This window comes from Daphnia pulex, chromosome 9 (genome assembly GCF_021134715.1).
Source record: "Daphnia pulex isolate KAP4 chromosome 9, ASM2113471v1".
In the NCBI taxonomy this organism is placed as follows: Eukaryota; Metazoa; Arthropoda; class Branchiopoda; order Diplostraca; family Daphniidae; genus Daphnia; species Daphnia pulex.
Window position 1 is genome coordinate 6,162,017 of NC_060025.1, and position 17,132 is coordinate 6,179,148.

The 17,132-nt window shown below is 41.2% G+C and overlaps 1 protein-coding gene across 1 annotated transcript; it reads left to right on the forward strand.

Annotated features, from left to right (window-relative positions):
• The first annotated feature begins 510 nt into the window (after positions 1 to 510).
• On the forward strand, positions 511 to 1,221 carry LOC124201647. Its single transcript, XM_046597810.1, has one exon. It carries the CDS (start codon positions 511 to 513, stop codon positions 1,219 to 1,221), a length of 711 nt encoding a protein of 236 aa, XP_046453766.1.
• The last annotated feature ends 15,911 nt before the right edge of the window (positions 1,222 to 17,132 follow it).

Genomic DNA, 17,132 nt, shown 5'->3' on the forward strand with positions numbered 1-17,132 from the left:
GTACCCAGGACGCATTTACAATCTTCAAAATTGTGGCAATGAAGAGGCAAACATTGATTGCCATCCCCATGCCTGTAAGATGATAATTGAAGGACATGATTATAAAAATCAATGAGGTAAATCTATCCATTAAATCCGCTGTGGCCAGCTGGTTCACTTTGCAATTGAATGTTGTTTTACCGTTTTTCCGGTTGAACGGCGGCGTCGGCTGAACCGACGAAGGCTCACTTTGGACCAGCGACGGCGGACGCTTCTCCACAAGCGACGTGGGCTTTCCGGTGACGATGTCCTTGAGGACACCGGGGAAGGGGCAGCAGGGACGGACGGGGCAGCCGGTAATGCTGGCGCAGATGGTAACCCCGGTCCTGATTTTTTGTTTTTTTCTTATTGCCCTCCTTTGTCTTATGACCAATTTAACCTAACATTCGTTCACCACCAACCAGTCCTTTCAGTCAGCTATGAACTAGCAAAACTGCACGCGTCCACTGTGACGAAACCACTCCTCCATCAATGGGAAAAATCCAGCGATGGGAAAAATGGGTCGCCTATTTGCATCATTTGGAATCGGTCAACATTGCGCGATGCATGCAACCATTTTCCCCAACATCCATCCAGCTCCATACCTTCGTCGATGAAAGCGAAGCTGGATACGGAGCCGTGTCGTACCTGTTGCTGAAATCTGAAGGAAACGTCACGACTTCGTTCGTCATGTCAAAATGTCGAGTAGCTCCGATCCACCACCTCACCATACCGAGGATGGAATTATCCACCGCTCTCCTCGGCCAACGTTTGGCTCAAACGATTAAAAGGGAACAACGACTGAAAAAAGACGCTGAAACGTATTGGTCCGATTCGTCTACGGTACTTCGTTGGATTTACTCAACCCATTGCCGTTACCACACTTGGGTAGCCAACCGAGTGGGCGAGATTCTCACTCTGACGGAGGCCAAACAATGGCGACACGTACCGGGCGTCTTAAACCCGGCCGATCATTGTAGCCGTGGGATCGAAGCAGTTTGTCTGACGGAAGACAACTGCTGGTGGACCGGTCCAACCTTTCTCCGCCAACCCAAAACCAGCTGGCCAGCCATGCCGGAACATTTCGAGCCGCCGGACAACGACCCCGAAATTAACCATTCTAAATTTGAAGGATCAACTTTGGCTCAAGAATCTCATCCTCTTCATTCACTGATTCAAAAGAACTCAAACTTGTGTCGGTAAAAAAGGATTATCGCCTGGGTCCTCAGATTTATCCATAATCGTTCCGTTCCAGCCGAAGAAAGAAGATTAAAACCTTACGCCCTGATTCCCGAGCTGAGAGAAGCTGAAGTCATCCTCGTTCGACTAGCCCAACGAGAAAGCTACAAAGGGGAGTACCGAAATCTGGAAAAGGGGAACGAGATAAAGCCTGATTCACCTATAATCACTCTGACTCCATTCTTCGACTCGAAGGCAAAACTCATCCGCGTAGGTGGTCGTCTAGGCAACTGCAATTTCCCGACGGATATCAAGCATCCGATATTGTTGCCCTCGAACCATCACGTCACAAATCTCATCGTGCAACAAGCCCACTTACTCCTCCGTCACGCGACCGCTGAAAGAACGCTCGTTGCTGTACACAAAATATACTGGATTCCCCGAGGCAGAACTTCCGTCAACAGAATGATAAGAAAATGTGTTGACTGTAAAAGATTCAGGGCGAAGCCGGACATTCCTTTGATGAGCACTCTCCCAGTCCACCGTCTTCAAGACGATCGTCCCGCTTTTTCTAACACCAGGATCGATTATTTTGGGCCTATTGTTACCACTGTCGGGCGACGAAAGGAGAAACGATGGGGAATCATTTTTACCTGTCTGGTATCTCGAGCAGTGCATTTTTAAATGGCTTATTCCCTGGACACGTGATCATTCCTCCTGGCCTTTTGGAGATTTGCACGTCGAAGGATTCGGCCCGATATAGTATACTCGGATAATGGAACCAATCTGACAGCCGGTGAAAAGGAACTTAAGGCCGGTCTTGAACGCCTGAATCAAACCATCATTGCAGAGGAACTCGGCGCCCAGAACATCGAGTGGACGTTTCCCCCCCTTCCCCCCCCACACTTCGGTGGGGCATGGGAAAGCCTCATTAAGACGGCCAAAGATGCTTTGTGTTTCATCCTTCAGGACCATTCCTTCCCGGACGAAGTTCTCATCTCATCTTTAGTCGAAGTGAAGTCCATTATGAACGACCGTCCCATAGGCAGATGCTCCACGGATCCAAACGACCCGGCCGTCTTAACGCCTAATCATCTTCTCCTGGGCTGAGCAAATCTTTGCCTCCCGGCTGATGTGATTTACGAGTCCAATCCAACTTCTCGTCAGCGATGGAGGAACGCTCAGATAATCGGGGATCATATCTGGCGAAGATGGACCGCCGAGGTAGTTCCCTCTCTACTAAGAAGAAAAAAGTGTTTTGCTGATCGTCGACACATACAAGTAGGAGACTTGGTGCTCGTCATCGACCCGAACGCTCTAGAGGGCGATGGCCCATCAGCCGTGTCGACGAAGTTTACCCTGGGAAAAACGGAATCCCAAGATCCGCTCTTGTACGAAATAAAGCAGGAGTCTATCATCGACCTGTGGCCAAGCTGTGTGTGATCGAGGAAAACCCAATAGTAATTTTCGACAGTATCGTAAATGAAGCCAGCGATGTTCCCGCTCACTAGCCTTGCCACAACAACAAATTGCTGAGTCTTTAACTTTAACTATAGATGTCGTCGATACCACCCGTTTCCCTTCCCCACGCCGATTCGAGCAAGTAGCTTTAGGCGATTTTCATGGCGAGCTCGGCGGTGTGCGGAGAGCTGCCAGTTTTAGTGTCCCTTTTGATTGTGTGTATCGATGACTCTTGATTCCGCTCTATTGTCTAAAAGTGATTTTGTAAACTGAACGTACTGTGACACTCAAAATACAATTGATTGAACTCTAAAAGAAAAGTGCGTGGTCATTTCTCTCGCGAGAATGAACAATGTCTACAACGTTGAATCCAAGTAAAACTGGACAGACGCTGTAAGCTACCTTACAATCTCCCGTCAGATCAGACAGAGATCAGGCAGATCAGGCAGCTGCGGATGGCGGCGGAGTGACGCTCAATTTGGCCCAACTCGAGTAGAGTTCGAATAAAATTTCCATCGTGTGTCAATTTATTGACCCCAGCTCCAAAACAGAGAACAGAGAACATTTAGACCCTACTGTTGAAAAAAAGTTGATTATTAATACGGCAAGGTAAGAATAAATTAATTATTAAAAAGTAACCCTTCATGCAGGTGGGTTACCTGCTTTTAGATTATTATTTGCTGCCAGGTTCACTCCTCCTTGGTTATGCTGCGGCGGCGCAGAAACGAGCGGCTGCTACGGCAGAGAAACGTGCGACTGCTGTGGCAGGGAAACGTTCAGCGGCTGTGGCGCGGCGTGGACACGTCCGTTGTCGGCGCGGACATGGGCGGGGTCGCAGACAAGTGCGGTGGCGTGGACAGTTGCTGCGGCGGTGGCGTTTGCATAAACAAATTTATGTGTTAGATTACTCGTAGAGTATTACAGGGAGGAAAACCAGGGACTATCCGTCAATAGAGGTGTTTTTTCTATGCTGAATGTAAAATAATCCATAAAACAAACCATTTGCACCCATTATGTTAATGACCCCTTTAACAGTAAGGCAGCACATTTCTACAATTCCGAGAAAAAAGAGAGATAACGAAAACTTGGGGATTGTTTTCTTTATCAAAGTTATACAAGCCATCACGCAACACACACAAATTTCCAGTGCGAGAAACGTGGCGTAAGCAATATTCAAAGTGTAAGCTCCCCGGTAAAGATCGGAAGCAGCGAAGTCGAAAATCACTTTCACAAGCAAAAAGTGGAAGTTAAAAAGTCCACCAATCTGTGTGTTGGTTGGCAACAATGCAACTTGTTTTGTGGCCACACCGGCCACCGGCTGCTCGATGGTTTTTTTTTTTTTTTTTTTTGGGGGGGGGGGTGTTGTTGAGTTTTGCTTTTCAGCACTTCGATTGTGTCCTTCTCGGCAACGATTTTGTCCCTTTCGGCACTGTACATGTAAGTTTCGGCATCGCCACAAGGTCCTCTGAGCTATACAGCGGCAGTCATTTGTTTGGCACATTAAAGAGCATCTATTCTTGAAAGTCTACCACTCGACTACAGCAAATAACAAACACAAAAAGAAAAAATTTAAATAAAAACTTGCAGCAAATATTTTGTTGTGTTTGTGTTCCCCTTTTGAATTTCGGTTGATACATTTTGTTTATCACGTTAACAAGTCTTCCATCATCCGACACATAATGTGAACATTGATAGTGTAATGATAAATCAATCGACAGTTATTTTCTTTAAACATTTTAAGAATTTGAATTACAATTTCTTACTATTTAGTTGGGAATGATCTACAAGGCAACTGTTTAAGACTGAATGAACGAGGAGGTGTCGGCTGGTACCTCTTTGTAATACAATTTTCAAGTTTTATTTGAGAGATTAAAGTTGAAAATCATTAAACAGTCTAAATTATGAAACACAAATTTGTCGTCAAACCATTCCAGTGTTTTTTCGAAGAAAACGAGAAAGTATTTTAATGTTCGCAAAGTAAAACTGTTGAAACTACAATGATGAATTCTGAACCACGAAACAACTTTTAAAGATCTTACATGGATAAATGAAAATGCTATCTTTTAGTTAGAAAAGCTTGGAAAATTAATCCGACATACATTTTACTTCTTCATTGAAGAACTGTATGTGTCTATTTAACCTGCAGAAAATGAAACCACAAAGGAAAACCTCCATACATAATGAGGGAGGCAAAGGACAGACAGAAAGGACAAGAAATGCAGATGCATTTGCAAAAAAAATACCAAAAGGGAACATTTTTTAAGGACTGAACTTACTGCAATAAGTTTACCAATCCTCTATCTGCGCTTGTTGAGAACCATTAAAAAAATACGCCACGTTGAGCCTCCATTGGCCGACGATAAACAACCTATAATGGCAATTTAAAAAAAAAAGTTGGCGGAATCGATCAATCAAGAAAGAAGAAAAACCGAGAAAAACAAATGTTTCACCTTGTCGAAATGTAAAAGACCGTCAGGTCTCTTACTTTGGAGGTATTAAAGAAGAATTACTATAATACATCTCCTCGGTTGTCAACGAATTGATGGCAGTATTGAAGATGAATGCGAGCGCAGCTGCAAGGGTAGTAAGCAGACTTTGCCACTTGAACCATTTTCTATTCCAAAATTTCTCCGAGGTGATTGCATGGATTGCACCAAAAGGATATTGACAACTGAAAGATGGTGGCTAGCAAGTAAAAGATGTTGAAAGCCAGACCAGCACTAGTCAATCGTCTGGTGAAATCAAGCATGATCTTAATTATCACGTTGCATGCACTCAACAAATTTCCACCCATCAGGAAGTTTACTTGTGTGTTGTAGGTGACCCGTTGGTCGGCCACAATGACAACTCGTTTTTTGCCCGCACGTGCACCGGCTGCTCGTTGGTTGGCAGCAGGATTGTCACAAACATGTTCACCGGCATCGACTTCTCGTTGGTTAATAACTTAATATAAGGTTAATATCTTATATTATGGTTAATAACTTAATATTAAGTACTGGCTTTCGTAAAACAATATTTCCCATCAGATTATGTCTGTTTTTGGTGCTAAGTTTTTTGGGGGGAAATCTCAAAGTTCTCTAGGAGGAGGCTATGCAGGTTCATGTTATACGAAGTTACTCAAGCATGACCAAATTTAGGAAGCTGTCGAAAACTTTCGATCAATTATTGATAAACTTTTTGAATTGTGAGACGACTATTTCCAGGCTTGGTATTATCGTAAATATGATACAATCGAACCGTAACTCGATAAAAGATGTCATTGAAAATTTTGTTTGTGCTCTCCCTCACTGTGAACAATACTTTTTCAATAAATGAGTATTGATCGATGATCGGAAAACCATTAATCAATGAAATATCCAATACAGATATTTCGTATTGCCTTCTAATTGGCAAGCTAAAATTCAAGAATAATTTACATTACCATTAAGAAAGCCACCAAAGCCTGTTTTTACGCAATTAATATTTGAGAATGTAGAGAAAATTGAAGTTTTTTGCCTTTTAGACACGTAGAAAATATCCTCAAAAAGTAGACTATTTAAAAATAGAAACCATCAAATCTTTTTCTACTATGTTAAAGCAGAACGAATTTCCTACTGTGTTCCCACTTTTTTGTCTCTACCATATAAAGTAGGGGAAAAGTAGTAGATAAAAACTTAGAGTGTAATGTTGGATAGAATGTGGTAAATTACGGCTTCTTGCGGTACTATGTTTCTGAGAGGGTTAAAATTGGATTGATGGTGGCCTAGACGAACAGAGATAAATCGATAACTAATAAAATTTAAAATCCGGCCTGAAATCGCCTTGAATGACTTACTTGATTATAACGGAGTTTATAGAGGTGACTGTTTTACCAAACGAAGTCATATGCTTTGTTAATATCAAGGAAAATGGTGACGGTTGATATTTCCCTCTTTTTTGGGTTTACACGTTGCTCTTGTCCAGAGCGTAGCTACCGTTTATTCGATTGACATGTAATATAGCATCACAGTGAATTCATTGAGTTAATAAAAGTTTTAATACACAGCTGAGCACACAACAAAGAAGCATTATATACAAGTTAAAACATTTTATACAGAGCAGAGAATGGAAACTGGGCCTATCTGTCGATGACTATAGAGTCAGTTCAGGCAAGCCCCAGGGGTTACCTATAAAACCTTTTTGTGTGCCTGCCTGACTTGGATGAACATTTTGAGACTCTCAGATGAGGGCCTTTAGTAGAGCAACAGGTTCATAGGGCCCTGAGACAAGCGATCCCTGTCGTCCCGATTTTAAGGAACTATTCAAGAGAGAAGGCCACAATCATATACGGTAAAGACGATCTGACTACTGTAAAGCTGGATTGATTTTCTGTTTGCGCGTCAGGTTGGAACATATTCCACATTGTCTGCTGGCCACTCGCCATCCTTTGCTTCTCTTTACACGCTATGGTGTAGCCCTCCAACGTATCGTTTATGCCAAAGAATATATTTATCTTACACCTAATGTTAAGTATAAGAGTCAGATTTTGCGCTTCGCACTCGCTCAGCTTGACCCATGGAGTAAAAGATCTGAACTCGTGTTCTTAGGCGACAAAAATGTTTACGCTAAGGGAGTCATTGGAATATTTGAGTGCAAAACGCAGGGCCCAGCTGATAGCCCAGCTAGACACTTGTTGGCGTTTGAGACAAAAACCTTCGGTCCTCTTATCAGTATGTACAATTCCACTGCAGTTTGATGCGACAACAGCAAAGACAAAACTGGCTTCTCCTGCCAGTTGACTGCATGCCACAAAAATTTGCAGTGAATTTGCAGCACAGGGTAGCAGAGAGCCCTCTTAAATCCCAATTTTACAACGTAGTGTAGCTTAAAGAATTATTCAGTCGTGTAGCGTTGTTTTCTAAGCCAACCTGTTCAGTATTGAGTAGATTATTGGGGTAAAAAACACATGACAGACGATTTGTGATAATTGTTTCAAATAGGCTACAGAAGGTTATTGTGCCTACAGAAGTTTGCATCGTTTTTTGGTTAGCCTGGTTAGGGATAGGGATTACAATGGCCTATTTCAAATTTTTCGGTATGTATGCATCGCTATAAAGAGCGTTGAAGAAGTGTAGGAGAACGTTTGTCGTGTTGCAGGTCGAAAAAGCTTTAAGGAACAAGTCAGTGCCATGGAATGTTTTCGTGCATATTTGAATCGCTAGTATGTTAAAATATCCACTCATATGCCCACCTTTACTAAAATCAAAAATTCTCTCCACTCACAACCAATTTCTTCCTCCATTCTCTGCCTTCAGATTAACCTTCGACACCCAAAAGCTGCGTCTGAGTCCCTGAAAAGTGGTTCTCGATCTCAATATCGTTGTTTTTTGCTAATCCAGGAACCGTACGCTTATGAACTTTTCCTCCCACTAATGCTAATATTCCGAATGGCTTCTCGTCTCCTTACCAGTTAGAGCTCAGCGATCATGCCTAAGGTGCTGCCGTCCTTTTACGCGATTATATTTTCAAAAACTGCAACCTAGCAGCCAAACACCTCGAAAATCATGTGGCCTGCGTTGACATCACCTTACTCTTGAGTTAATCGCCTAGCCTCTATATACCTATGCCTGTCACTAACCTTCTTCTCGTACTCTTTCAATAATATTTTTTCTTCTCTGTCAACCTCCAATTTAATTTTGGGAATTGACTCAAATGCAAGAAGCGGGATGTGGAACAGTCCTAGAGAGTCAGAGGCGAAGAGCTAGAACTGTTAATTCAGGAACAGGAAATCAGTTTAGCAAATGTATTCCATCATGACTTGGAGTTGGTCCCACCAGGCAACTTTTTTGTAGATGTGACCCTCACTAGCTTGGAAACTCAAATTATGAGGTGGCTGTTTCTCCCGACCCCTCTCCTTCTGACCACCGTTTTCTATACTTTGAAGTGGATTGGACCCATCCAATCGAATCTTGCACAAAAGATCCAAGTCCGTCCACATCCTCCACGTTGATCGCATCAATAAGGACAGGTACCAAGCACTACTAAAATTTGAACTAATCCATGTGCCTCCTCTTTCCCACCTTATCTTGGCATCTTGAATTGATAACCAAATTGAGCTGACTACTAGAGCCATCGTCAAGAGCGCAACTTTATCCAAACTAACCAAAACTTCGGAAACTAAGTCCAAATCTATGCCCTGGTGGTCCCTAAGGCTGTGTGCTTTACTTTTTAAAGCACGACAGGCTTTCAAGGCTTGGTTCTATAATAAAATACCTCAGCTGACAGAACTTCCGACACTGTGCAGCTAGATAACTCAGGCGTGCTAAAAGCAAATCATGGAAGGAGTTTTAAGCTAAGGTGACTCCAACTGACTCTTTCAAATACCTTAAATCTTTTTCTGTAAGCACTAAGGCTTTCAGTGTCCCCAGTACCATGTGAATTAATGGCTCTGCCACAAACGATCCTACTGAAATCCTTCAGAGCTGTGAAAACCATTTTTCTCGGAGACGGAGTCATCTTGTTCGCCAATCCTTGAAGCCACGTTAAACGGTGTCTCAATTGCCTTCAAGTAACTGCCTTCCAGCCCCCCTGTCGCTTGGAAGTCGGTCAAAGTCAGGATCATTGGTAAGCCCCACAAATCATCCTACAATGACCTAAAAAGTCTCCGCCAAATCAACTTGGCAAGCAATTTTATAGGAAATTTCTATAAAAGCTTATTCTTGGTCGGCATTCCTGGTTTGCAAAATCTCACCTTTGGCTGAGCGATAGACAGCATGGGTTCCATAAGACAAGTCTACAGAGTCCGCCACGCTCTCTGTTGTCAGTAGTCACTCATTCAAGGACTCCGTAGTTGAAATGTCTCACCAAAGGATAAGGAAAGCATTAAATATGGTGATGTGCACCTATTAACTTCGACTTGCAATTGCAGTCACAGTTTAAGGGCTCTTTCTCCATATATGGTGGGCATATTTTTATTTCCTAATTACATAATTGATTAAATCTGTTAGTTATTTTTAATGATTTGTCCGTAAGGATTTGTATGGTTGATTTTAATATAAGAATTTTTTACACTATAGGCTATTGATTTACAACACAAGTATCCTAATTGGTGTACAGGCTTTGACCATTCTTCAAGACGGAGTTAAATAAGTTGGAGAAATTGTTAAATGGGATCTTCACCCTTGCCAGAAAGATATGCCAATGTCGTCAACTTGTGATTGGTTGTGTTTTTTTTTTAAGTTTTCGTTTTACTTATAACGTATTACCTTTAAGAACTTATTTTCCTTTCAGTGCGACTAGGGGAGGTTGATTTTTTTTTTACCATGACCGCCATCACCGCAGCGTCCAGCCAACGATCTAGTCTTATTTTGTGTGTATCTCTTTAGAATCATTAGAGTGAACAACAAGTAATGTAAGTGACATCGCAGCTCCTCCGCCAATCCTATCAAATACAATATCAACCAGCATAAAAAAATATGGGTTCTCAAAGACTATCTGGTGTTAAAGGGTTAAAAATCTCCAAATTATTCCAACATGGACAGCAAGTTTATGCTAGAGATCTTGCAATAGGTCCTCTTTAAGTCATGGAAAGTGGTAGGCTACTTGTTATGAAGATGATTGTTTTATAATTTTCAATGATTTCCTATTTTTAAAAGAACAGGAAATGGAATGCAGGAATAGACGGACATAGATAATAATTATTTTTTTGTCAAGGCAGTCAAGACACGTATCCGGAACAAATATCCGCAATTGTAGTTGAACGAGTAACGGCCAATTGGAGCCGCTCCGACATTGACTCCGAAAGACAAGAATTTCGCTTCACATACACGTTGAAGGGATAAAATCAGCCAAACCAACACCAAAGCTTAAAGTGAGGATTTTCGATCCTTCTTGGGAAAAAGGTTAAATGTAAGAGTGCTTGATATTAATTCCAAGCTTTTAAAGGTAATGGTGACGTAGAAATTTAGTTTGAATGCTGTTTAATATTGTTACGTTAAATCTGGGGTTGTTGCTGTTGTTGGAAATGTTGCGTTGACTCCGCGATTGTAAAAGCGGCTAAACGTTATTTGGATGGCAGTGCAGGGCCTGTAATACCGTATCTGTAGAAAGTTCCCGCGCGATAGCCAATGATGATGCCGCACTTCGAGTCGAATGCGCGCTGAATTCTGTCGTATTTATCCCTATGGCTTTCAGAAAGATAAATCCAACGGCCGACTGTATTTCCCGTTACTGACCCAAAGGGCGCAATCATGCTAATAAAGAGCATCCCTTCATTATTTGTTTGCCGGTTTGTACCTGTACGGCCAACATAGGATCTTAATGTCGCTACTGTACCCGCTTGCGAGACCGGGCAGGAGGGCAACGCAAATGACTGCAAGGGCCCGTTTTGCTGCGCTTTACGTGGTTTCGATAGGGCAAATTTCACAAGGTAACAAGAGACACAAAGAAAAAAGGTAGCTAATTTCCCTACTCTCTGGGAGTACGCTGTTGTCCCTGTGGTGGACATGAAGTTAAGAACACACTAGGGTCCCAAGTTACATTGTCCCAAGCCCACGTAGGGGAGAACGGGGTCATCTTGGACAAAATTTTAATTTTCAAATATTTCTATTTGTATTTATTTTTTATGAAATATTTTTTACATGTATTGTAAAGTATTCTCTAGTCTACCTACCCAATTTTTTCTTTATTTTTCCGTTTTCAAATAAAGGAGTTGTAACAGTGTTTACAAAGTAAATTTTTTGTACCACAATCATGTTCGTGAAGAATGTCGTTCACTTGATTTGATTTGATTTGATTTATTTGTAACGCGCACTATCCAAGTAAAGTTCTAATGACGCGAATTTAACGTCATATCCTTGAAAGCAATCAAGGATCCTGTATAATAACATTTTTAGTGTTATGCCGCAGCCTCAAGGCGCAGGCCAACAGTTTTATGACGGGTTCAGCCGGGTGTCGAAACCAGAGCATAATTGCCTTTTTTCCAGAGCTTTGACACTCCACGTCACATCAGAGACATCAAAGAGAAGCACAGGTGCAACGTGACCAAGAAAAGAAAGGCGTGTGGCTCGTTTGGCAATCAATCAATAGGGTGAAAAAGAAACCCCTAGCAAAGGGCGTTTGGCCTCGAACATGCTTTTGCTGCATTTAACTCGACCAACTTAACTTAAATGATTGGTGCTGATTCCGCCGCAACTGAACACATGACAGATCATCGCGAATACTTCACTTCTTTTGAACCTGTCTCCCACCAATGGAATGTTAAAGGTGTTGCAAAGTTAACCAACCATTAGTTGTTAAAGGGAAAGGTGATATCAAGATTCAAGTCACGATTGGTGCTGTCGTCCATTACGGAATTCTTCAAGACGTACTCTATGTTCCTGATATCGGAGTAAACTTATTCCCCATTGGAAAAGCAACTGACCGTGGAATAACAACCGATTTCGAGAAACAATTTGTCAAAATTTACCGTTGTGGCAACCTTGAACTAACCGGGACTCGCGCTGACAAACATCTCTATCAACTGAAATTCAAAGCTCTGTCACCAGAAGGATCACATTTCATAGCGGCATCATCAATTGTGCCAGCTACAACTTCAGTCGCTTTTCTTGCTTTTCCCCTCGATATATGGCATCGCCGTTTTGGATATGCGAATCATGCAGCCATAAAGAAATTTGGAAGAAAAGAAAATGCAGTCATAGCAAATTCCTCTCAAAAGATCCTGTTGATCCCAAGCCTTATGAAGGATGTGCTCTAGGAAAAAGCCATAGACAACCATTTCCGAACTCAGGTCTTCGCCGAGCAACAAAAATCGGTGAGATTAATCATTCCGATCCCTGCGGCCCAATGAGTGTCCCCTCTATTACTGGTTCTCGATATTTTGTTCTTTTCCAAGACGACGCATCAGGTTTTCAGGTGGTTTACTTCCTAAAAACTAACTGTGAAGCCTTCCATCATTTTAAAATCTATGCTACTCGAATGTTTACTGAAACGTAACATTGTATCTCAATTCTGCGTTCTGATAATGGAGGGGGGGTATGTAGATGGGGATTTTAACAAGTACTTTCTACCAACGCTATTCGACACGAGACCTGTGCTCCGTACACACCCGATCAAAACGGGGTTAGTGAACGATCCAACAGAATTCTTATGGAGTCCGCCATGAGTAGTCTACTTGATTCATGGCATCATGGCATCATGGCAAAACTACCTAAGCCACTACTTTTCAAATTCGAATTTTGAATCGAAAACCTGACGTTTCCTATTTTCGTTTATTCTAAAAATCCGAATGTTCACATACCAAATTACAACGACGAAAATTAGTTCCCAAAAGTCCAAAACTTCTGTTTGTAGGCTACAGTGAAACACAAAAAGCTTATAGATTTTTCGACCCTCAGGATCAGAGTAAGTTGCGATGCGATATTTTGCAAATCCGCTGTTACTAAAGAAGCCATTCCAGCAACTTCGAAACAATCTGTAACAGAACTCATTCCAAATATTGACTCCCCCATTGAAAAAGAAATCACTGATTTACCTACTGAATCCAACGCGACAATTGAATCATTACCTGATCCTCTATCATCTCGTGATACTGTCACACATTTTGATGGTTTCGAACCACCTACCCGTCGTTCTAACCACATTGGAAAATCCCAAAATTATCCAGTCTTTCATAACACAAACTTCACACACTAGCATTTCCCGATCCAGACAACCTATTTTGTTATGACGATGCAATTGATAGTATCAATGCCAAAGAATGGACTTTACCATGCAAACCAAAAAAGATGCCTTAAACCGCCTGAAAACTTGGACTTAAGTGCCCCGTCCCTCAAATCGAACAATTATTAAATGTCGTTGGGTAAATGCATGCAGTCAAACATTCCATAGTTGGTTTGGTAGAGCAATTTCGTGCCCGTTTAGTTGCGAAGGGATTTTCTCAAAAGGCTGGGATTGATTTTGACCAAACGTTCTCCCCTGTCGTTGAATATGACTCTTTACTCATTATCTTATCGATTGCTGCTGCAGAAGACCTCTATTTATTCAAATTTGACGTCTCGTCCGTTTTTCTCTACGATGAGCTCACCGAAGAGATCTATCTCGAGCAGCCCAAGGAATTTTGCATTGAAGGGCGGTAAGGGGATGTTTATCGATTGAACAAGCCGGAAGAAGCGGTCCAGCGGAAGATCCCAACATTCAAGCAGAGCCAACGAACGCCGCCGAACTAAAGTAATTATCATCGGGGGGCATTATGCCGGGCCGTATCCGGTTAACTCGTGTGGTGTGTGTGTTTACGCGTGTGGGACCTCCCCTCTCCTTATTACCCTGCCCTCTACAACCCCTATGTAACCCCTATGTAATATTAATAATTTTTTTTTTTTAAACAGACAATTAACACCCAGGTCAACCTGCTGGTCTCAGCGGACGTGATTAGTGGTTTCGAAGAGCTCGTGTTCATCGTGCTCGATTTCGATCGCCAACTGACCGAGATGGGTATGGCTTATAATGTTGGCCGTTGTGTCTCTACTATTTTTAAGATTGCTATTGCTGCCTGGATCCTGGCGGTAGACTCAGACAAAAATAAGACCATGGTGCATTGGCAGAGTTTTCTCACTTTCATCATTGCTGGTGTTGTCGCTTTCTTTTCGGGCATGACTAAAGAATTGATCAGGACAGGTGGTTTTTATGCCAACGCCACTTGAGGCAATTGAGGCAAGGTATTTATATTAAATTAACCCCTATGTAATATTAATATATATATATTTTTTTTTACAGACTTTTAATGCCCAGGCAAATCTTCTGGCCTCATCGGATCTCATTTCCGGTTTGGAGGGACTAATGTCGATAATTTTCGCATTCGACCACGCACTCACCGAAATGGTTTTTTTCTGTAAATGTGTGCCTTTTGGTTTTCACTCTTCTTAAAATTGCCATTTCATTCTGGACAGACTCTGACAAAAATAGGACCATCCTAAAATGGCAGAGCCGTCTAACCTTCATCATAGCCGCCATTGTCGGTTGCTTAGCAGGGGAAGTGACAGAGTTGACGAGAACCGGGGATTTCTATGCCATGTTTTACATCATTACCCACACCAACAGAAGAAAGCCAAGAATCTATTACAAATAGGTTTCAGGAAATTCACAATAAACTTATTTTCCAGTCAGCCTCTTTTAGATGTCATATTTTTTGTTGACAGAGCTCTCAAGGATCTTCCAAGGTTTCACAAGCAAATTCCATCGCGACAACTTTTAGTAATGTAAATTCACGTATCTTTGTCAAGCCGATCCATCCATCTGAGGGAGCCAAGAACAGACCACCTCATGTTGCTGGTATTTTTCAAAGTTAAAGCTATCAGTATATTAAGACTGTTATGTACATTACATAGATGTCATATTTTTTATTGACAGAGCTAACTACTGACGACGACGCTGTCGCCTTATAACTGAGATACAGACAGAATATACAGCAACGCCAATGCCAACTGTAAATCTCAAAACATTCAACTTTATATTTTCTAATCCGGCAACGTTGCCTATATACCCTTTAAAAATTCTACAATTCCACAGAGCCAATAATTGGGAATTTGCATCGGTTTTTGAAATTTGCGCAAGACGTATACCGTATTAATTTGCGAAGCTTTTTGAATTGTGGAATGATCATCAGAAAATAAATTTCGTCTGAGTTTCTCACTTGCAAAATTGAACTTCTGAGCCCTTTCTGATGATGATCGCTGCTGTCAACTTGATGATTAATATTTAAATTCATTTTTAAAATACAATTCTACCTCTTTTGATTAAAATTTGAGTTCTCAGATTCGTTTTTTTTCTTTTATTAACACCCAGTTTCAGTGCCGACTTTGTAGTGTGTGACATCAGTGCCGAATGTGCATACCCAGTACATTTCGGTATGTCCTTCGAAACTGTAGACAGTATCGAATCGGTTGTATATAGTGCCAAATGTGACAAATTCAACCCTAGTGCTGAAAGTGTAAGCAATCATTATTTAGACATGACAATTGAATTTTATTCCAACCATTGAACCATCTCTCTATACCCATGGTCTAGTAGAGTAGTCTATCAGCAACTTAAAAAAGGTCTTATTTTAAATAGGCAACGTTGCCTAATGGTAATATAATAAATGTTATGTTTTAAGATTTATATTTTGCGATGGCATTGCTGTATTTTACGCCTGCGTCTCAGTTGATGTGGCTACAGCGTCGTCAGTAGATAGCTCTGTCAATAGTTAGTTATGAAGAAATAATGAAAAAATAAGAATTTTTTAACATTAGAGGGGATATTCACAAGTTTAACTCAATATTTCTACATAATAAATTTTTATGCAGAGAATTAATGTTTAAAAATATGACAATTTTCCTAAGATCGTCCACAGGTGTTTTCCTTCGGATTAAAATTTGATTTTATGTTTTCTCAATATGCACATTTCAGATAGATGCACTCTTGATTTCGAAGGATTATGTAATTACAGTCTCTAAGAAATTATGATCCCATCAAGCATCACTTTACACTTTTATTCTAAAAATAATCTTATTCACTTACAACCATTATGAAAACTGATCCAGAAAAAAAAAATCCATATGTCGGGAGACAATACGACATCAAATTTAACGATATTGATTTTGTCGATACCCCGAGACCCCCAATAAATATTTGGAAAATCAGGGAGACTAGTAGCAAACAGGTTAGAGCCGTTGCATTCTTTGTTAAGTTCGGGCGGATGAGATTGAATGCAATTTCCGGCAGGTATCCAAACGCCTTAGCTACATAGCCCATGGCCATTGCGTTGACAAGTATGTTAGCATCCATTGACTTCTTGTTCTATATAGAAAATAATTATTATATAAATTGGTGGAAAATTTAACTTTCACTAACCTTAGTTGGAATGTCAACGTGGCCCTGTTCAACATCCCCATTGTTCGGGTTGGTAAGATTTGTTGGATTCTTCTTTACGATCGCAATTAAAATCTGAGGTGAATTTTTATTACGTAGACAAGTTGAAGACAAGTTTAGGACAAATTTAGGACAAATTGTACGTAGAGTGACAAAAGTGGGTGAAGGTTTACAAATGAATAATTGAGTTCAAATGTTGAAAATTCATTCCAAATAATAACGCTCACCCTCTTGCATCAGAGTTTTGGTAGACAATAAGATGAGTGAAATACTGGCTACAAGGGTCATCACGAAAGAAAGAAATTTGAACCGTCCATTGTTAACAAAGTTCTCCAGATTAAGACGCACCAGGATTGCATGAGAATGAGATGGGCATGAGAGGGCTTGTCCGAGGCTAGGTCCCTACTGCTATTGGTTATTCAGCTCAGGTTATCTAATTTTGCAAGCCCGATTTAAGCAGCTTAATAAAACTATTTTTTAAGGGAATCTGCAAGTTTGGATCTCATGAGGCTTTCAAGATTGTCCATGCCAATGCTTTGCGAGAGGAAGATGCATATGTCTACAGATCTGGTCTTTATTTGTCTGCATCTGCCACTACTGATATTGTTTTG

What these genes read in the sequence shown, in the direction of transcription:
- LOC124201647 (XM_046597810.1), top strand. Translation starts at nt 511, where the DNA reads ATGGGAAAAATCCAGCGATGGGAAAAATGGGTCGCCTATTTGCATCAT.